At 44.7% G+C, this 22,500-nt stretch overlaps 1 protein-coding gene across 1 annotated transcript in view; it reads left to right on the top strand.

The window, feature by feature from the left end:
* LOC143289419 (uncharacterized) overlaps positions 1 to 22,500 on the top strand; it is a 200,720-nt gene that overhangs the window by 35,428 nt on the left and 142,792 nt on the right. The window contains exons 10-18 of the mRNA XM_076598381.1: positions 339 to 449; positions 7,042 to 7,151; positions 7,753 to 7,811; positions 9,457 to 9,617; positions 11,708 to 11,815; positions 12,587 to 12,703; positions 16,588 to 16,722; positions 19,269 to 19,411; positions 22,194 to 22,332. Of these exons, the coding sequence (XP_076454496.1) occupies positions 339 to 449; positions 7,042 to 7,151; positions 7,753 to 7,811; positions 9,457 to 9,617; positions 11,708 to 11,815; positions 12,587 to 12,703; positions 16,588 to 16,722; positions 19,269 to 19,411; positions 22,194 to 22,332 (1,083 nt within the window). The remainder of the gene's footprint in view (positions 1 to 338; positions 450 to 7,041; positions 7,152 to 7,752; positions 7,812 to 9,456; positions 9,618 to 11,707; positions 11,816 to 12,586; positions 12,704 to 16,587; positions 16,723 to 19,268; positions 19,412 to 22,193; positions 22,333 to 22,500) is intronic.

The following is a 22,500-nucleotide window of genomic DNA, read 5'->3' as shown; positions in this document are numbered from 1 at the left end:
TGCGAATGATGATGATGGTGATCAGCAGGATAGGTAGTAGTAGTAGTCGTGTCATTATCTTTACCATCATCTCATTATATTGAAGGGACGGGTGTGGGGGGAGAGGGAGCTTTGGGGCCGGGGGTGGGGGGGGGGGGGGGGGGGGGGGGGGGGGTGGCGGGAGTTAAAAAAAAAACACACCCCAAAACAGTGGGTAATAATAGCGTAATGGCACTGATCATTTGACTTGAGTGATGGACAAGGGTGGATGTGAGGGCGGGTGGTGGTTGTGATGATGATGATGATGAGGAGGAGGAGGAGGAGGATGATGATGATGAGGGTGCTTGGTGACGTCACAGACTGCGGCAGGGGGCAGAGGATGTGCAGCTACGTCAAGAAGTGTGTAGCCGAGGACGCCTTCTGTGACGGAACCAATGACTGCGGGGACAACTCGGATGAGATGAACTGCAGTAAGTTTTCGTGGTTGTTTTTTTTTCTTTTCTTCTTGGGTTCTTTGTTCTTCTTATTCTGGTTGATTGATTAATTGATTGATATGGATACTTATATAGCGCCTATCCTCGGTCGGAGACCAAGCTCAAAGCGTTTTACAAACACGGGGTCATTTAATTTACACAACAGGCTGCCTGCCTGGGTAGAGCCGACTGACGGCTGCCACTGGGGCGCTCATCATTCGTTTCCTGTGTCATTCAGTCAGATTTCAGGCACGCACACCTACACACTGAGACAGACCTGTAACATTTAACATTTTACGTGCATGACCGTTTTGTTTATATACCCCCCCCCCCCCCGCCATGTAGGCAGCCATACTCCGTTTTCGGTGGTGTGCATGCTGGGTATGTTGTTGTTTCCATAACCCACCGAACGCTGACATGGATTACAGGATCTTTAATGTGCGTATTTGATCTTCTGCTTGCGTATACACAAGAAGGGGGTTCAGGCACAAGCAGGTCTGCGCATATGTTGACCTGGGAGATCGGAAAAATCTCCACCCTTTACCCAGTTTGGGGGTGGGGGGGGGGCGGGAGAGGGGGTGTGTTGTATTGAATGAAGTGAGGGGTGGGGTGGGGGTCGGAGGGACGGTCCTTAGACTTGTTGGCACCGTTTCCAGTTTTATCCGTGTGCTTTGCGTCATGCATGCGTGCGCGCGCGCGCGCCTTCTGTGACGTCACGCTGGCTCTGTGTGTGTGTGTGTGTGTGTGTGTGTGTGTGTGACGTCAGAGTGTGAGGAAGAGGAGGGGATGAGGGCGTGTGCGAACCGGCAGTTCTGCCTGATGGAATTCTCCTTCTGTGACGCTGTGGCCAACTGCCTGGACGGGTCGGACGAGGTGGACTGCCGTGAGTGTGCCTCTCTGCATGCTGCGTGCGTTAGTGTCCCATGACGATTCTCTGTCTCTATGCTGTGCATGCTGCGTGCGTTAGTGTCCCATGACGATTCTCTGTCTCTATGCTGTGCATGCTGCGTGCGTTAGTGTCCCATGACGATTCTCTGTCTCTGTAGCAGCGGACGTAGCCATGCAGCATGCAATAATAACAAAGGTAGCGCTGTATGCTGCATGCGTGAGTGTTCATGATCTGCAGAGGACGAAGCCTGCCGGTGATGTTAAGGGTAGCGCTGTATGCCGCACACGTGAGTGTTCATAACCAGCAGCGGACTTTTTAGCCTGCCTTTTGTAGCAGGGGTAGCGCTGTATGCTGCATGGGTTAGTGTCCTTGGTGATTATGTTTCTGCAGCCGACGTTGCCAGGTTTGTAATGACAAGGACAGCGCTGTATGCTTCACGCGTGAGTGTTCATGATCAGCAGCGGACTTTAGCCTGCCTGTTGTAGCAGGGGTAGCGCTGTATGCTGCTTGCGTGAGTGTTCGTGATCCTGTCTACGCAGCGGAAATAACTTGCCTGTTTTCGCAAAGGCAACTTGTACAGTATGCTGCATGCATGAATGTTCATGATCTTGTTCTACAGTGGACGTTAGACTGCTTTTAGCGACAGGAGTGCCGCCGTATGCTGCATGTGTTAGTGTCATCGAACATTTTCGTGACAGACGGGGGCAGTTTTGATGTAACGAGTTACAGATATATGTTGCTGGGTGCATGATCCTTAATGCATGCTGCATACTTTAGTATTTCCATGTGAACGGTGTTTATGGACTGGTTGCTGTGACAAAAGACCCAGCTGTCTCCAGCGTGTGTTAGTGCCCACCTTTGATTTATTTTATTTTATTTTTGTATATATATTTTATAAATCCAGTTTAGAGTAATGCATGCGTGTGACTGACTGGTGCGAAAGCGCTTTGATTTGTCTCAGCACAAGAGATTTAGCGCTATATAAAATACTGATGATCATATTATTCGTTGACTGCATCATAAACCGATTCAACTTGATGCTGCTTGTGTTAGTGTTTAAAAACCCCTTTGGCGCCAAGGGGAAAAACAGTAGAAAGTGGTGTTTCAGGTCACAAAACTTTATCCAAAACAATAAGCCTAAAACTGAGAAAAAGGTCTGAAGATATAGCGCTCTAGACGAACTGTGTAAAATTTTCAGCCTTCCAGAGCTATTTCTCTCTTTCTGATGACGTCATCAGTGACGTCACTATGCCCGTACGTAATACGTTTATGGCAATCAACGACTTCAGCGGAGCCACCAAGCGCAGATACTCGACCACAGCCTGTTTCTCTCGTGAAATTTCCAAGAGTACCGAGGAAAGAACCAAGAAAATGAATGAACTGAAACACGCGTCAGGAAGCACAGGATTCGTTTTTGTACTGTTTACTTGGCCACAGGATCATCAGTGCTGTCTTTGAAACTGCATTATTCACCTTTTTTTTTTCTCAAGGCCTGACTAAGCGCGTTGGGTTACGCTGCTGGTCAGGCATCTGCTTGGCAGATGTGGTGTAGCGTATATGGATTTGTCCGAACGCAGTGACGCCTCCTTGAGCTACTGAAACTGAAACTGGCAATCAAGGGGTTTTAATTAATGCCAAGATTTAGTCTTCATAGACCGTTTCAAAACACCATGGGCTGTTTCAGACAATAGTTGACACAGCTGTTTGCTATAATCGTGAATCAGAAGAATGAGAAGAAGGCACGCGCACTATAGATCTGAAATTCTGAAGCAAAGGTTTGTTTTTGAATCGATCTGAAATGTCGTTGAAGCGAAGGTTTGTTTTTGAATCGACGCCAACAGTAACATGCTGACACATTTTGGAATTATGCATGATGTTTTGTATGTGTAATACAACGCAAGAAGCAGGCCAGCGAGCAGGCAGGCAGACAGACAGACGGATAGTAAGTTAGTCCCTCACTTAGGACTTGAATGTTGTCAAATCTGGAAGGGTTTTTGTGTGTGTGTGTGTGTGTGTGTGTGTGAAGTCGAACCGATTCCAAACCTCATCCAGATCCACCTTTCCTCCATCAGAAACGAGTTATTTCCCCCTGAATTTCCCGTCTACGATCACCGCGAGTTTGGTGAAAAGAAATTCAGAAGAAGCATTGTTTTGATTACTTCATCTTGAAGATGTTCACACTTGATCGAGGAAGTGTATTCGTTTTTTTTTTGTTTTGTTTTTTCACACAGTTATTTTAGTTTTGTTTTTAGAATTTGACTCGAACGATCATAGTCTGTTTTGTATTATAATGTAACACAAGAGAGGCAAGGCCTTCAAGACTCACATGTGATAAATTAAGTCCCCTAGCATTAATTACAGAGTAATTTCCCTTTTTTACTATCTGCACTAAAACGCTTGAAAAATAAATAAAAATTCCATGCTTAGCAAAAGAAGTTCCTGTTTGAACAAAAAATGATAATAATGACTCCTCTTGTTGTTGGGTCAGAATAAGAGGTCAAAGTGCCAAGTTTAGAGAATACAAAAAATATAAATATAACAGTAAATGCAGTTTGCATATAATTAGGCTTCATTTTTCTTTTATTTTTTTGTGCCCATCCCAGAGGTGCAATATTGCTTTAAACAAGATGACTGGAAAGAACTGAATGTTTCCTATTTTTATGCCTAATTTGGTGTCAACTGACAAAGTATTTGCAGAGAAAATGTCAATGTTAAAGTTTACCACGGACACACAGACACACACACACAGAGACAACCGAACACCGGGTTAAAACATAGACTCACTTTGTTTACACAAGTGAGTCAAAAATGATGAAATCGTTCTGCCAACGCTGAGGAATGTCCCGACGACAGAACAGCGGATTTGGAAGGGTGTGTGGCTCAGATCTACAATCTAAACAGTAAGTTTGTTGATCAGCTTCGCTGTATTGAAAGGTGCTAATGGGACTTCAAACATGGACTTGAAAACCGATTTGATTGTTCTGACTGTTGCCTTACGTATCAGTATATATGAGTAGCTCAAGGAGGCGTCACTGCCTTCGGTCAAATCTATATGCGCTACACCACATCTGCCAAGCAGATGTCTGACCAGCAGCGTAACCCAACGCGCTTAGTCAGGCCTCGAGCAAAAAGAAAAAAAGAGAAAAAAAAGAAAAAAAAGGAATAAATAAATAAATGAATAAATAAGATAAAAAAACCCAACGCGCTTAGTCAGGCCTCGAGCAAAAAGAAAAAAAAGAAAAGAAAAAGAAAAAAAAGAGAAGATAAATACATAAAAGCATAACTACTACTAACATTTATAAAGCGCAAAATCATGATGAAGTCAACTTTAAGCGCGCGCGCGCGCACACACACACACACACACACACACAAATGCCTTAAATGTTATTCGAATGCATTGTATTTATATAATTCAATAGCGTGTTGAGGAAAAAAAAAGGTCCATCTTACCTTCTGTGTCAGTATACCACAGGCTACATATTAATCAGTGTGTGGGGCGACATTGTGATTTTTAACTCACTCAGTACAGCCAGTCCTCTCTTCTCCTCTACACAGACCCTTCGGATGTCCAGTGGGTGTCTGAATGACCCAACCTTTAGCTTCCGTCGTCAGAATTGTGGTATTCTTTGTCAACATTCACCTCTTCAGTATAAGAGCCTTCCGCTTGCAATATTTTGATGATGGTAACTGAGGTGAAACGCTGTTAACGTCGTCTCTTTCGCCGTTCGTATGGAAAGAGTTAAAACGCTGTGTTGTACAGTTCCTGAATCATTCAAAATGTGATGCAGATGGTACAAGCATCTGACTTTCGAATAACAGTTCAGTAATACAGATCCAAACTGTGTGTTTACTATTCCGATTATCACACGTAGGAAAAAGAAAAGAAAAGAAAAAAGATGATCAACTGACATTTTGTTGTCGTCGACGTCGTTGTTGTTATTGTTGTTGTCCAAATTAAAAGCCACTTTCCATACATTTTTTTTCTCATACAACATTACACAGGCAAGACAGCAGATGCCCAAATAAGCTAAGAATAAACACAGTGAACAGTAATTATATAAAGAACTTCACCTCAGGGCCTTGACCGGATGAACCAAAGTACACTTCAGTTATAGAATGTCTTAGTTTTTCAGTATCCAGCCATGCAGTAGAGCAGGCAGGCATACACGCAGGCACATGGGATCGCATACAGCGGTGGAAAGGGTGTGAGTGAGTTAAACATGCGCATCCACAAATATAATACATACACTAGAGCACGAAAAACCCAGGCAGTGTAACGATTGTAAAACATTAAAGAGAGAGAAGAAAAACAACAACAACCTGTGTACATCGGTATAAAAACACTCAGAGAATTGTGGGAGAAAGGTTATGAATGGGAGAGAGTCGACAGGAGACGACTTCCACCCAACCCCGGCCCCCCTCGCACACCCCCCAAATGGAAGAATAATGCACCCCCCCCCCCCCCCCCCCCCCTTGTGTCTCTTTATTTTGAGTTGAGTGACATTGTTAATGGATGGAGGATGGAGTCTCCTGTCAGACCGACGGATGAGTACGCAGACAGGCAGGCTTATCTGTTGGTGTGTGTCCTCATATGGGAGAAGAGGCCGATTCTGGATGCGCAGCACTTCCCACAGGTGTTGCAAGGTAAAACGTCACCAGAAGTTGAGCCCTGCTTCCTTCGCTCACGCTTCTCCTTAATGGCCAGCGTTCTCTTGTTTTCAAACGTCTTTGTGCCACTAGAGTGCAGCATCCTCCAGCGAGAGCGGTCAAAGGCATCAGTTTCCCAGGAAGCGATGTCTGTGTCACAGGCTTTGAGGTTTGTCTTCAAGGTGTCCTTGAAGCGCTTGCAGGGTCTTCCAAGTTCGCGGTGGCCTTCCTTCAGCTGGCCAAACAAGAGCATCTTCGGGATCCTGCTGTCTGTCATGCGGACAACGTGTCCTGTCCAGCGTAGCTGGCACTGGATCAGCAGGCTTTCGATGCTGCGCAGGCCACTCCTCTATAGGACCTGGAGGTTGGAGACCTGTCTTGCCACTTTATGCCAAAATGGGAAGAATAATGCACACTCCCCCCCATCCCTCTTCAGTATCACACATGAACATGCACAACATTGTGTCTCTTTATTTTGAGTGTCATTGTTAACAACAACAATGCCCCCGCCCCTTTCCCGCCCCAGTAATTGTCTTTTTCAGAAAATGTCTGTGAGTTTTGTGTTTGCACAATACCATTTCATTTTGAAGGGTGTAATACGCAGTTAAGGTCCTCTAGAGGTCTTTGGGAGGCAGATGACCAGACTCGTGTGAAATGCAGAAAACTGTGACGACACACCTGTGACGTTTGTGTGGGTGACGTGATACAAATGACTACACACGTGTGACGTTTGTGTGGGTGACGTGATACAAAGGACGACACACGTGTGACGTTTGGGGGTGATGTGATACAAATGACTACACACGTGTGACGTTTGTGTGGGTGACGTGATACAAATGACGACACAAGTGTGCTGTCTGTGGGTGACGTGATACAAATGACGTCACACGAGTGACGTTTGTGTGGGTGACGTGATACAAATGACTACACACGTGTGACGTTTGTGTGGATGACGTAATACAAATGACTACACACGTGTGACGTTTGTGTGGGTGACGTGATACAAATGACGACACACGTGTGACGTATTTGTGTGGGGTGACTGTGTTGCAGACTTTGAGGTGTACACGATGAAGCTGGTGACCAAGTCTCAGTGGTCCGACAGACTTCTGAAGAAGAACAGCGCCAGCTACATACGGCTGGCTGAAACCGTGAAGACCACTGTGAGTGTCACGTCTCCTACAGGCCTCACTGTCACACAGACATAGATACAGGCCTCACTGTCACACCGACATAGATACAGGCCTCACTGTCACACAGACATAGATACAGGCCTCACTGTCACACAGACATAGATAACACACACACACACGCACACGCACGCTCACACACACACACACACACACACACACAAGCAACGCGATAAACTGTGCGTGCTCGAGAACTAAGCTCAAACATCAAAACAAAAATTGCTGATTGTAATCTTTTGGCTCGAGACTGCAAGAGCTTAAGGCGATCACAACACAGAAACGAATATAGACACGTATTTATTTATTTAAGTACCCCAGAGCAGAGGAGCGCATATGCAAACACGCTCGCATACTCACATGCACTTGTGGGCACAAACGCAGACAGCTAGTTGTATTATGTATAATTCATTTAATTAGAATGCCACGTCATAGGCTATACTCCAGAGGCATACTGTCTTCGAGAATAATCCCACAGAAATCAGAAGACGAAGTTCACCATTGTATGCGCGTGTGTATATATATCTAATTTGTGTGTGTGTGTTGACAAATAAAGCGTTTTCATTGTGATGTGCAGCTGACCAACGAGTTCTTGTCGCTGACCAACTTCTCTCACGCCCGCGTGTTGGAAATCATGTGAGTGGAGTCCTTCCGTTATGTTTTTCCTGTCATTATTTCGTCTACTTTCACTTTCGTTTTTCGCCCAAATCCCATCGCTATTTCGTCTGCTTTCACTTTCGTTTTTCGCCAAAATCCCTTCACACGTGTAGGTGGCACTGATGGGAAGAAGAGCTGGGGAAAGGAGAGTGAGAGAGAGAGAGGGGAGGAAATGTATGGCTTGTTTTTACAAATCGTAGGATAGTTCTCTGTTGACTGGTGACGACCATGACGAGTATGAAGGTCACTTCACGTAAGTTTCTGTTTCTTCTGATCATAGTCACCATTGTTATTGGTATCAATGATATTATCAATATAAGTGATATTCTTCTTATTAATATCACTTTTATAAATAATTTTCTTCTTCTTTTTCTTCTTATTATTATTTATGTGGAGTGATGGCCTAGAGGTAACGCGTCCGCCTAGGAAGCGAGAGAATCTGAGCACGCTGGTTCGAATCACGGATTAGCCGCCGATATTTTCTCCCCCTCCATTACACCTTGAGTGGTGGTCTGGACGCTAGTCATTCGGATGAGAGGATAAACCGAGGTCCCGTGTGCAGCATGCACTTAGCGCACGTAAAAGAACCCACGGCCATCAAAAGGGTTGTTCCTGGCGAAATTCTGAAGAAAAATCCACATCGATAGGAAAAACAAATAAAACTGCATGCAGGAAAAAAATACAAAAAAATGGGTGGCGCTGTAGTGTAGCGACGCGCTCTCCCTGGGGAGAGCAGCCCGAATTTCACACTGAGAAATCTGTTGTGATAAAATGAAATACAAATATTATGTTGTGGGGGCAGCAAACGTGGGAGTTGTAACCCAATAACACAGAGAAGAAGAAAAAGAAGATGAAGAAGAAGAAATAATAACACGAAACAGCTCTTACAGTGCAGCATGCTAAGGAGGACGGTGTGAAACCATTGAAGGATACAAAGTTAAGTTCAGAACTTCGATTCTGGGCTTGGAACTGTCTGCCAGGCATTGACATTGACCTTTGATTCTGAGCTTGGACCTGTGTTCCAGATCTTGACCTTTGATTCTGAGCTTGGACATGTGTGCCAGACCTTGACCTTTGATTCTGAGCTTTGACCTGTGTGCCAGACATTGACCTTTGATTCTGAGCTTTGACCTCTGCCAGACCTTGACCTTTGATTCTGAGCTTTGACCTGTGTGCCAGACATTGACCTTTGATTCTGTGCTTTGACCTGTGTGCCAGACATTGACCTTTGATTCTGTGCTTTGACCTGTGTGCCAGACATTGACCTTTGATTCTGAGCTTGGACCTCTGTCAGGCATTGATCTTTGATTCTAAGCTTGGACCTCTGCCAGGCATTGATCTTTGATTCTGAGCTTTGACCTGTGTGCCAGACATTGACCTTTGATTCTGTGCTTTGACCTGTGTGCCAGACATTGACCTTTGATTCTGTCCTTTGACTTGTGTGCCAGACATTGACCTTTGATTCTGTCCTTTGACTTGTGTGCCAGACATTGACCTTTGATTCTGTGCTTTGACCTCTGCCAGACATTGACCTTTGATTCTGTGCTTTGACCTGTGTGCCAGACATTGACCTTTGACTCTGTGCTGCGACCTGTGTGCCAGACATTGCAGCGTGGTGTTGCAGGAAGGTGGAGCCGGACAAGATCGGGATGAGGGCCACGGTGACCTTCGCGGGCAGCCTGGTGGCCTCCCAGGTGAAGGAGACGGAGAGGAGGATGCTGGACTCTGGCATTGTCCTGGGCCTGTTCCCCATGCACTTCAGCTCCATCACCCCGGAAATGCCAGGTAATAATGATAAAAATATATATATATATAAATGACAACAATAATAATGTATATTTTTATAGCGCCCTTTCTCTCTAAGGCTCTCTAAGGCTAGGTAATAATAACAATAATCATGATAATCATTGTGATGATAACTATAATATTAATGTACATTTGTATAGCGCCCTTAAGGCCAGGTAAGAATAACAATAATCAATGTAATCATAGTGATGATGATGATGATGATGATGATGATGATGATTTAATCGTCACCATGAAAATAATCATAATAATAACCATAATGATAATAATGTATATTCATATAGCGGCCTTTCTCTCTCTAAGGCTGGGGCTAGGCTAGAACTAGGCTGGGCTAGAACTTAGACGAGGCTAGAACTAGGCTGGGTTAGATAGAACCAGCACGTGTGTCTTCTCTTCGTCCCACAGGTTAGAGGGGCACGTTTTTCTTTCTTATTTTTTTTCTCTCTTCTTTTTCTATCGCTATATCTTTCGAATCCTTTGTTTCTGTTTTGTGTTAATTTATTCATTGATTTATTTTGGAATTTTATTTATTCTATTACATAATTGTGTATGTAATCATTTATGGATTCATGCCTGATGACGTGAACCAGTCGTGTACATTGTGGCGTCACCAGTTTTTGTTATTGCTGTGAGTTTTTTTTTGTGTGAGTAATCTTAGGTGACGTAAAAAAAGGTAGGTAGGAAAACCCGTTGTGTACTGAACTATCAATAATAATAATATAATAAAAATATTTTATTTTTATATAGCGCTATAATACAAGCATAAGCAAGCTCTAAGCGCTTTACAATCCAGTACCTAAAGTGAAACAAGAAAGTATATAAAACGTAGCAGAAACCTAAAACAGAATCATTAATATTATGAAAAGACAATGTATAAAGTTTCAGTTGAGGAGGAAGGTGGCAGAATGGTTAAGACGCTCAGCTGCCAATACAGAGAGTCCGTGAGGGTGTGGGTTCGAATCCCGCTTTCGCCCTTTCTCCTAAGTTTGACTGGAAAATCAAACTGAGCGTCTAGTCTTTCGGATGAGACGATAAACCGAGGTCCCGTGTGCAGCACGCACTTGGCGCACTGAAAAAGAACCCATGGCAACGAGAGTGTTGTCCTCTGGCGAAATTACGTAAAATGAAATCCACTTTCATAGGTACACAAATATGTAAGCATGCACTCAAGGCCTGACTAAGCGCGTTGGGTTATGCTGCTGGCCAGGCATCTGCTCAACAGATGTGGTGTAGCGTGTATGGATTTGTCCGAACGCAGTGACGCCTCCTTGAGAAAGTGAAACTGAAACTGAAATGTATAAAACTCACAAAGTAACATTCTATCAATACTACAACTGTTACACTCCAACACTCACACTAACACACACACACACACATGATTAAACGGCTGAGATGACAGCAATTTTCACTTAAAATACATACATGTAAAAAGGAACATAATTGTAATCTGCACGCCACATATTTTGTAAAAATTGTAAAATAAAATTTTGGATAGAAAAGGTAAAAGGGGTAAAAAAAAAAAAAAAAAAAAAAAAAAAAAAAAAAATCGGGTCATTCTCCCTTTCGAACCACACCACCACCATCCATATACCCACCCTCATTCTCTCTACTCTCCCATCACACACACACACACTCACATTGCCATGGGCCTGGGACAACAGCACTATTTTGAGTTATGACAAGTATTAGTCTTGGTGGAGTGAGGAACTTAACTGCTTTTCGTCCTTAGGGCGGACACATTTTTTGGTGGAGTGAAGAACTTAACTGCTTTTCGTCCTTAGGGCGGACACATTTTTTGGTGGAGTGAAGAACTTAACTGCTTTTCGTCCTTAGGGCGGACACATTTTTTGGTTGAGTGAGGAACTTAACTGCTTTTCGTCCTTAGGGCGGACACATTTTTTTTTTTTTTTTTTTTTGTGGGTGGGGGGGGGGGGCTGGGGGCTGGGGTAACTGGAAAAAGAAATAGACCTCCTTTCCGCGGGTTGTCCTGTCTGATGGTCAGTACTTGTACCACACTACCACCACCATCGCGTGTTGACTGTTGAGCTGGGTGTGCCCGTGTCTCCCAGGGGCCTGCAGCGGCAAGGACTGCGGCACGGGGCTGTGCGTGGTGAAGGAGGACAAGGTGGCCTGCCGATGTGTGCCCGGGCAGGAACTGGAGTCCTGTCAGCCCATCGGTGAGCTCACGTCACTTCCGGTTTTCCTGTCACTTCCGGTTTTCCTGTTGCTTCCTCTTCCTTTATCGTTTTTCTCAGCGTGTGTGTGTGTGTGTGTGTGTGTGTGTGTGTTTGCGAGCCTTTGTGTGTGTGCATGTGTTTGTGTACCTTTGTGTTTTCTTCAGTTTAACGTATATTCACTATAAATGTTTTTAGTGTGTGTGTGTGTGTGCGTGCGTGTGTGTGTGTGTGTGTGTGTGTGTGTAGATGGGTGCATAAACACGGTCGTGTTCGCCAGTACAGCTGTAAGTGAATACATGCATGCTTATTTCTTGTGAGCCTTTTCGTGTGTGTGTGTGTGTGTGTGTGTGTGTGTGTGTTGTATGTGTGTGCATGTGTGTATGAGTGTGTGTGTGTGTTGTATGTGTGTGAGTGTCTGCGCTGTGTGTGTGTGTGTGTGTGCCTTTGTGTGTGTGCGTGTGTTTGTGTATCTGTGTGTGTGTGTGTGTGTGTGACTGCATAAGCGCGGACATGTGAATACATGCTGGCTTACTTCATGTGAACCTTGTGTGTGTGTGTGTGTGTGTGTGTGTGTGTGTGTGTGTGTGTAAAGGGTGGGGGTATAGTGGAGAGTGCGGGCAGGTTTTTTTTTTTTTAATTTATAAATTATTATTTATTTTTCTTTTTATTGTACATCTTTTTGCTGACCGAGTGATAAAAGACGAAAGTGGCGTGCGTGCGTGTGTGCGTGTGTGTGTGTGTGCGTGTGTGTGTGTGCGTGCGCACGTGCAGACTGCCGGGGGTCGGAGGACTACTGTGGCAATAGCAGCATCCCCTGTGTGAAGCCTGCCTACCTTTCTGGCTACGTGTGCCAGTGTCCGGCCGGCCTGACGGGACCCAAATGCGACAGTCAGTCACTTCTCTACTGTCTGCCTTCCTTTCTTCCTTCCTTCCTTGCTTGCTTGCTTACTGCCTTCTTCAGTCACTTCCTTCCTCGCTTACTGCGTTCTCCACTCACTTCCTTCCTTGCTTGCTTGCTTACTGCCTTCTTCAGTCACTTCCTTCCTCGCTTACTGCGTTCTCCACTCACTCACTTCCTTGCTTCCTGCATTCTTGAGTCACACCCTCTTTCCTTCCTACATTCTTGAGTCACACCCTCTTTCCTTCCTACATTCTTGAGTCACACCTTACTTCCTTCCTTACTTCCCACATTCTTGAGTCACACCCTCCTTCCTTCCTACATTCTTGAGTCACCCCCTCCTTCCTTCCTACATTCTTGAGTCACCCCCTCCTTCCTTCCTACATTCTTGAGTCACCCCCTCCTTCCTTCCTACATTCTTGAGTCACTCCCTCCTTCCTTCCTACATTCTTGAGTCACCCCCTCCTTCCTTCCTACATTCTTGAGTCACTCCCTCCTTCCTTACTTCCTACATTCTTGAGTCACTCCCTCCTTCCTTCCTACATTCTTGAGTCACCCCCTCCTTCCTTACTACATTCTTGAGTCACCCCCTCCTTCCTTCCTACATTCTTGAGTCACCCCTCCTTCCTTCCTACATTCTTGAGTCACTCCCTCCTTCCTTCCTTCCTACATTCTTGTGTCACTCCCTCCTTCCTTCCTTCCTTCCTAGCTTCCTACATTCTTGAGTCACTCCCTCCTTCCTTCCTTCCTTCCTAGCTTCCTACATTTTTGAGTCACTCCCTCCTTCCTTCCTTCCTACATTCTTGAGTCACCCCCTCCTTCCTTCCTACATTCTTGAGTCACTCCCTCATTCCTTCCTACATTCTTGAGTCACTCCCTCCTTCCTTCCTCCCTACATTCTTGAGTCACTCCCTCCTTCCTCCCTACATTCTTGAGTCACTTCTTCCTTCCTTCCTTCCTACATTCTTGAGTCACTCCCTCCTTCCTACATTCTTGAGTCACCCCCTCCTTCCTTCCTACATTCTTGAGTCACTCCCTCCTTCCTACATTCTTGAGTCACTCACTCCTTCCCTACTACATTCTTGAGTCACTTCTTCCTTCCTTCCTTCCTACATTCTTGAGTCACTCCTTCCTTCCTTCCTACATTCTTGAGTCACCCCCTCCTTCCTTCCTTCCTACATTCTTGAGTCACTCCCTCCTTCCTTCCTTCCTACATTCTTGAGTCACCCCCTCCTTCCTTCCTTCCTACATTCTTGAGTCACCCCCTCCTTCCTTCCTTCCTACATTCTTGAGTCACTCCCTCCTTCCTTCCTTCCTACATTCTTGAGTCACTCCCTCCTTCCTTCCTTCCTACATTCTTGAGTCACCCCCTCCTTCCTTCCTACATTCTTGAGTCACTCCCTCCTTCCTTCCTTCCTACATTCTTGAGTCACTCACTCACTCCTTCCTTCCTTCATTCATTCTTGAGTCACTCCCTCCTTCCTTCCTTCCTACATTCTTGAGTCACTCACTCCTTCCTTCCTTCCTTCCTACATTCTTGAGTCACTCCCTCCTTCCTTCCTTCCTACCTTCCTTCCTTCCTACATTCTTGAGTCACTCCCTCCTTCCTTCCTTCCTACATTCTTGAGTCACCCCCACACTCCTTTCGTCCTTCATTCCTCCTTGTCTATTCCTGTTTCTATCGGGTTACCGTTACTAACTGTTTCTGCGTGCTTTTTATCTTTCCTTCCAGTCTTTTTGGCCTCGTTGCTGTTTGGCAAAGAAAACGCTTGGATGAAAATTTGCCAACAATTTCAGCCGGCCAGATTTCCATCTCTCTCTCTCTCTCTGTCTCTCTCTGTCTGTCTCTCTTATACACACATGCACGTGTGCATGCGCGCACAAATCACCACACAACAAACTGTCATTTCTGAAAAAGGCCAATACATATGTTTGTTTTTTCTTCTGTCCGATGAAGTTGAGTGTTTAAGGTGTCACATATTTACAGCTGGTGTTTGGTCACGCGCGCGCGCACACACACACACAACCACCACCATCACCACCACCACCACCACACTAAAAACTGTCATTTCTGAAAAAGGCCAATGCACTTTTTTTTCCCTACTGGCCGAAGATGTTAAGTGTTTAGGGTGTCAAATACTTACAGACGGTGTTTGGTCATGCATACACACAAACACACACACACACACACACACACACACACACACACACACACACACACACACACACACACAGAGCAGACTCAAATTCACATTACGTCAACAACTAAGAAATAGATATGTACAATTCTGGAAACAGAGAAAAACTGAACAGATTAAAAATTATATAAAAAAAACAAACGATTATCAAATTAAGCATTATCTAACTGATAAAATCGATCCTGCTCCCAAACAAGCTCTTTGTCAAATCAGAATAAGCGCACGTCATTTAAATATCGAACGAGGAAGATATGCAAACATTCCCAGAGAAGAGAGGTTATGTGATAAATGTGAAGATGTTGAAGATCAATTACATTTCTTAGAAACATGTTTCTTATTTCATAATTTGCGAAACCATCTAATTAAAACTGTACAGCAGTATTATCATCAATCAAATGTGATCTCCAGAAAAATACAAAACAATATCCCTAAACCAAGTGATTTATTCAACTGCGATGACTGTAAAAAAACCACTCGCCAACTATGTATTTCATTGCATGCGTATTAGATGAACGTTTATTTCTTTGTTCCTTTTGTTCTTTGTTGTGTCTGTTAATCCTTCGGGATTTTTATGACAATAAATGAAGTCAAGTCAAGTCACACACACACACACACACACACACACACACACACACACACACACACAACTCTCACATCTCCCCCACCCATATATTACCACCACAAGTCTAATGTATAGAATTCGTTTAAATGCCTTTCGTACAAAATTTTCTAAAAAATATAAAATGTATATGCGGTAAGCAAATAACTGTAAGCCATCTACTCATTCATTGTCCTAGCATAAGACAGTTACTTCCAAAAGATGTAGTTGATGACTTTTCCTCCAATATTTCATTAGCCACTGAAAAGATTTTGAATGATTATTCATTGCTTAGAATGTTTTCAGAAATTTTAAACTCCAGTCCAGTTGGTATCCTCCTTTGATGTATTATATTTAATACTGTTATTTATATTTACATTGTTGTAGGTTAATACTTGTTGATATGCATATACATATTCTCCTTCCCATGACAACTCATTCAATACACACCACAACCTCTTTCGACTTTTTCTTATAATATACTTTTCCTCTGATACACAACATGTCCTTTTTTCTTTTTTTTTTACACTAATATTCACATGCATTCCCTTTCCTTTATACACTACTTTACTCCTTTCCGTCTAAAAACACTTATAGTGAATAGACGTTAACTCACTCAGTACGGCCAGTCCTCTCTTCTCCTCTAGCACAGACCCCTCGGATGTCCAGTGGGTATCTGAATGACCCAACATTTAGCTTCCGTCGTCAGAATTGTGGTATTCTTTGTCAACGTTCACGTCTTCAGTATAAGAGCCTTCCGCTTGCAATATTTTGATGATGGTAACTGGGGTGAAACGCTGATAACGTCGTCTCTTTCGCCGTTCGTATGGAAAGAGTTAAACTGAAGAAGAACATTACCACTACCATCAACCACAAACAAACGACTCTGTAATGACACTCCCCCCACCCTCTCCCCGATGCCCCCACCCCTCACCCCATCACACCCTACCCACCCGTCCGAACACACACACACACACAATAAAATGTTCTGCTGCCTGGGGGGGGGGGGGGGGGAGGGGGGATAAAAAAAAAACGAAAAAAAGTTGAGTGGTGAGTGTGTCACGCGCATTTCTTTCAGTCGACGTGTGCGGTCAGCTGGGCAGCGGAGTGTGCGGACTGGGCGGTCGGTGTGTGGGTGACCTCTTCAACTTTACCCTCTGCACCTGCGGAAGCCTCAACTATGGACCCTTCTGTGACGAGCGAGGAGACCAAAGTAGGTGTTGCTGTGTTTTTTTTTTTGTGGGGTGGTGGTGGTGGTGGTGATTGTGGGGCTGTGTTCTGTTAATGTTGCGTTCGAGAAAGATTGTGCTCAACCCTTGGCTTATATCACAGGCCGACACAAGGCTTACAGCTGGGCAGTTGAAAGTTGTGTGGTCAATGGTTTCTCCTTTGCAGTCGGGAGTCATTCACAGCTTAGTGTTTTGTGAAGGACCCTGACTGGTCAACTTTGCACTGGCTCTTAGTGCCGCAGCCTTGGCCTTTGGGAACCATCCCCAATGGCGACTGTTCCTAAAACCCTCTTGGCCGAGAGAGTAGGGGATGTAACTTGGGCAAGACACTCTCCACTATAATCAAATTCTAGCCCTCGATAGTCGGAACAGCAGTTGCCTCCTCTGCTGTGCTGGTGGTCATAGTCGAACACGGCTGACTATCATACACAAATATATATATATATATATATATATATATATAAGTAGAAGTACGTTGCTGTTATCACTGTATGATATCGCTCTTGCTGTTGTCAGGGACGCTGTGAAAGTACGTTGCTGTTATCACTGCATGATACCGCTCTTGCTGTTGTCAGAGATGCTGTGAAAGTAAGTTGCTGTTATTGCTGTATGATACCGCTCTTGCTGTTGTCAGGGGCGCTGTGAAAGTACGTTGCTGTTATCGTTGCATGATACCGCTCTTGCTGTTGTCAGGGCCGCTGTAGAAGTACGTTGCTGTTATCGCTGTATGGTACCGCTCTTGCTGTTGTCAGGACCTCTGCAGAAGTAATCTGCTGTTATTGCTGTATGATACCGCTCTTGGTGTTGTCAGGGGCGCTGTGAAAGTACGTTGCTGTTATCATTGCAAGATATCGCTCTTGCTGTTGTCAGGGGCGCTGTGAAAGTACGTTGCTGTTATTGCTGTATGATATCGCTCTTGCTGTTGTCAGGGCCGCTGTGAAAGTACGTTGCTGTTATCGTTGTATGATATCGCTCTTGCTGTTGTCAGGGCCGCTGTGAAAGTACGTTGCTGTTATTGCTGTATGATATCGCTCTTGCTGTTGTCAGGGGCACTGTGAAAGTACGTTGCTGTTATCACTGCATGATATCGCTCTTGCTGTTGTCAGGGGCGCTGTGAAAGTACGTTGCTGTTATCACTGCATGATAGCGCTCTTGCTGTTGTCAGGGGCGCTGTGAAAGTACGTTGCTGTTATCACTGTATGATATCGCTCTTGTTGTTGTCAGGGGCGCCGTGAAAGTACGTGGCTGTTATCGCTGTATGATATCGCTCTTGCTGTTGTCAGGGGCGCTGTGAAAGTACGTTGCTGTTATCGTTGCATGATACCGCTCTTGCTGTTGTCAGGGCCGCTGTAGAAGTACGTTGCTGTTATCGCTGTATGGTACCGCTCTTGCTATTGTCAGGACCTCTGCAGAAGTAATCTGCTGTTATTGCTGTATGATACCGCTCTTGCTGTTGTCAGGGGCGCTGTGAAAGTACGTTGCTGTTATCATTGCATGATATCGCTCTTGGTGTTGTCAGGGCCACTGTAGAAGTACGTTGCTGTTATCATTGCATGATACCGCTCTTGGTGTTGTCAGGGCCACTGTAGAAGTACGTTGCTGTTATCATTGCATGATATCTCTCTTGCTGTTGTCAGGGGCACTGTGAAAGTACGTTGCTGTTATCGCTGTATGATATCTCTCTTGCTGTTGTCAGGGGCACTGTAGAAGTACGTTGCTGTTATCGCTGTATGATATCGCTCTTGCTGTTGTCAGGGCCGCTGTAGAAGTACGTTGCTGTTATACGTTATCGTTGCATGATATCGCTCTTGGTGTTGTCAGGGGCGCTGTGAAAGTACGTTGCTGTTATCATTGCATGATATCGCTCTTGCTGTTGTCAGGGGCGCTGTGAAAGTACGTTGCTGTTATCGCTGTATGATATCGCTCTTGCTGTTGTCAGGGGCGCTGTGAAAGTACGTTGCTGTTATCGTTGTATGATATCGCTCTTGCTGTTGTCAGGGCCGCTGTGAAAGTACGTTGCTGTTATTGCTGTATGATATCGCTCTTGCTGTTGTCAGAACCGCTGTGAAAGTACGTTGCTGTTATTGCTGTATGATACTGCTCTTGTTGTTGTCAGGACCGCTGTAGAAAGTACGTTGCTGTTATCGCTGTATGATATCGCTCTTGCTGTTGTCAGGGGCGCTGTGAAAGTACGTTGCTGTTATCACTGCATGATATCGCTCTTGCTGTTGTCAGAGATGCTGTGAAAGTACATTGCTGTTATCACTGCATGATATCGCTCTTACTGTTGTCAGAGATGCTGTGAAAGTACATTGCTGTTATCACTGCATGATATCGCTCTTGCTGTTGTCAGAGATGCTGTGAAAGTACATTGCTGTTATCACTGCATGATATCGCTCTTGCTGTTGTCAGAGATGCTGTGAAAGTACATTGCTGTTATCACTGCATGATATCGCTCTTACTGTTGTCAGGGGCGCTGTGAAAGTACGTTGCTGTTATCGTTGCATGATATCGCTTTTGCTGTGGCCAGGGCCGCTGCCGCAATGCCAGCAGCACCGGCAGCTGATGGAGGGCTTCCTACTGCACCTGACAGGCGGCGGGGAGAACGCTGACCTCCTCAACGGCTACACCATCGGAGACCGCATGGTAGCTCTGGGCATCCAAAACCTCCAGGTCAGTCTGGGGCCTGGGAGGGGGAAAGGGGGGAGTGGAAACGAAACGAAACGATTTTTTTGTTGTTGTTTTTTTGTTTTGTTAATCAGGATATTGAAATGTTTCATGTTTAACCAGGGTATTTAGATAAGCTTATATACATGCTTTTTGGAAAGGAGGGGAGAGAGAGAGAGAGAGAGAGAGAGAGAGAGAGAGAGAGAGAGAAAACATTTTTTTTTTTTATTTTTTTTTTAGGACGACAGACAGAGAGGGGGTGGGGGAGAGAGAGAGGTGGGGGAGACGCTTTGACGCTTTGAAATTTTTATTGTCATTACCTGAAAGGGTCTATTGACAAGGGGATGACGAGGGTTAATTCTTGTATCGAGGGTGAGGGGGAGAGAGAGAGAGAGAGGATGAGTCAGCCCTGGACTCTTTGACACACTTCCAGCACCACCACCATTATCATCATCATCATCATCATCATCATCATCAACAACCAACTTTAAAAACAGCATCCACAATTCCCATGTTAAGAAAGGAAAAAAAAAAAAAAAAAAAAAAACAACAACAAAAAACAAAAAAAACAAAAACAGAACAAAGCCATCTTGGTTAGCCAAACCCTCTTGAAGATCTAGAAACGGCGATGACAACGAATGTGGCAGCAAGCTACTGCTGCAAAGACAACAACAGGAACAAAATTAACTCACTCAGTGCGGCCAGTCCTCTCTCCTCCTCTACACAGACCCCTCGGATGTCCAGTGGGTGTCTCAATGACCCAACCTTTAGCTTCCGTCGTCAGAATTGTGGTATTCTTTGTCAACATTCACCTCTTCAGTATGAGAGCCTTCCACTTGCAATACTTTGATGGTGGTAATTGGGGGTGAAACGCTGTTAACGTCGTCTCTTTTGCCGTTCGTATGGAGAGAGTTAATAAAAAGAATATGGAGATATTATTGTCGTTAGTAGGGGGCTTAGTAGGTGGTGTACTAAGTACGTTAAAACAGAACAGGCACCACTGAACACCACCGAAGTGACTCAGCAGCAGTGCAGGGTCTCCTCTGGTGTGTGGCCTCCTGGCGACCTAACATCGATGGGTTCCCTGTGGACTGCCGACGCTGGAACTACGACGGACGAACCCGGGTGTGGCCGTGTATGGGGGAATCTAAATGAGCGGCGTGGGAGTAATGCCACTGAAACGGTGCAGATGATGGGGCAGCAAAAAAAAAAAAAAAAAAAAAAAAAAAAGAATATGGAGAAGAAAAAGAAAAAACAAAGGAGGAACCAAAAATTAAGAAGAGGGACAGCAACAACACCAATAATAACAACAGTGTAATTAAAAAAAAAATATAACCAAAAAATATGGTAATGATAATACTAATAATGGATACTTATATAGCACACTATCCAGAAATCTGCTCTAGGTGCTTTACAAAAAACGCTTTTGTTAACATAAAAACATTATATCTATGTTACATACACACACACCAAAATGTGACTACACACACACACACACGCACACGCACACACACACTGCATACATACATTTTAACATACATGTGTATCTAACAGCTACCCTAACACATACGCACACACAGGCAGGCACAAATGGTAATAGCCAGGACAACAGCAGTAATCTGCAACCGACGTAAAAACATCGATGACAAAATAACAACACACCACCAACCACCACCACCACACACCTGTATGTTCATGTACAATTGCAGGTACTCACCCCCCCCCCCCACCCTCACCTCCCGCCCCTTGTATGTACATGTACATTTGCAGGTGCACATACCACCAACTGCCTCCACCACCACCACTATACCTGTATGTACACGTATACTTTTTAGGTACACATACCACCGCCATTACCACCACCCTCGTATGTATATGAATATCTGCAGGTGCATATTCCACCAACTACCACCACCACCACATCTGTATTCTGTATATACAGGAATATTTGCTTATTCACCCCCCCCCCCCCACCCCCCTTTTTTCTTTTTTTTTTCTCAAGGCCTGACTAAGCGCGTTGGGTTACGCTGCTGGTCAGGCATCTGCTGGGCAGATGTGGTGTAGCGTATATGGATTTGTCCGAACGCAGTGACGCCTCCTTGAGCTACTGAAACTGAATATTTGCAGGTGCACATATCACCACCATCACCACCACCACCACAACTGTATACTGTATATACATGAATAATTGCAGGTGCACATATCACCACCACCACAACACCTATACATACATGTATATTTGCAGGTGCATATACCACCAACTACCACCACCATACCTATATGTACATTTGCAGATGCATATTCCACCACCACCACACGTATATGTACATGTATATTTGCAGGTGCACATACCACCAACTACCACCACCATACTTATATGTACATTTGCGATGCATATTCCACCACCACCACACGTATATGTACATGTATATTTGCAGGTGCACATACCACCAACTACCACCACCATACTTATATGTACATTTGCGATGCATATTCCACCACCACCACACGTATATGTACATGTATATTTGCAGGTGCACATACCACCAACTACCACCACCATACTTATATGTACATTTGCGATGCATATTCCACCACCACCACACGTATATGTACATGTATATTTGCAGGTGCACATACCACCAACTACCACCACCATACTTATATGTACATTTGCGATGCATATTCCACCACCACCACACGTATATGTACATGTATATTTGCAGGTGCACATACCACCACCACCACCACCACCCCCCCTGTATGTTCATGTATGTGTATTTAACAGGTGCCCGGCTGTAACGCCAACGACGACTACGAGCACATGTGTGTCTACAACACCAGTGACTCCAATTTCAACATGTGCTACTGTACCCACGCCAACGGCTCCTACAACGGTTCCGACTATGTCGGCGATGTCTGTAAAGGTGAGTTTACTTTCTTTCTTTTTTATTAATTTAAAAAAAAAAATTTTGTTTATTTTTTGTAAATTAGAGATTTGTGCTGCCCTTTTGTCTGCTCCACTGCACAATGATGTTCCTGTGGACGGGGGTTCGAACTCGCGGTACGGCCTCCTGGTGATCAGATCGCGACCA

Source organism: Babylonia areolata, chromosome 14 (assembly GCF_041734735.1).
Source record: "Babylonia areolata isolate BAREFJ2019XMU chromosome 14, ASM4173473v1, whole genome shotgun sequence".
NCBI lineage: Eukaryota > Metazoa > Mollusca > Gastropoda > Neogastropoda > Buccinidae > Babylonia > Babylonia areolata.
This window is presented reverse-complemented; position numbering and strand designations above follow the sequence as displayed.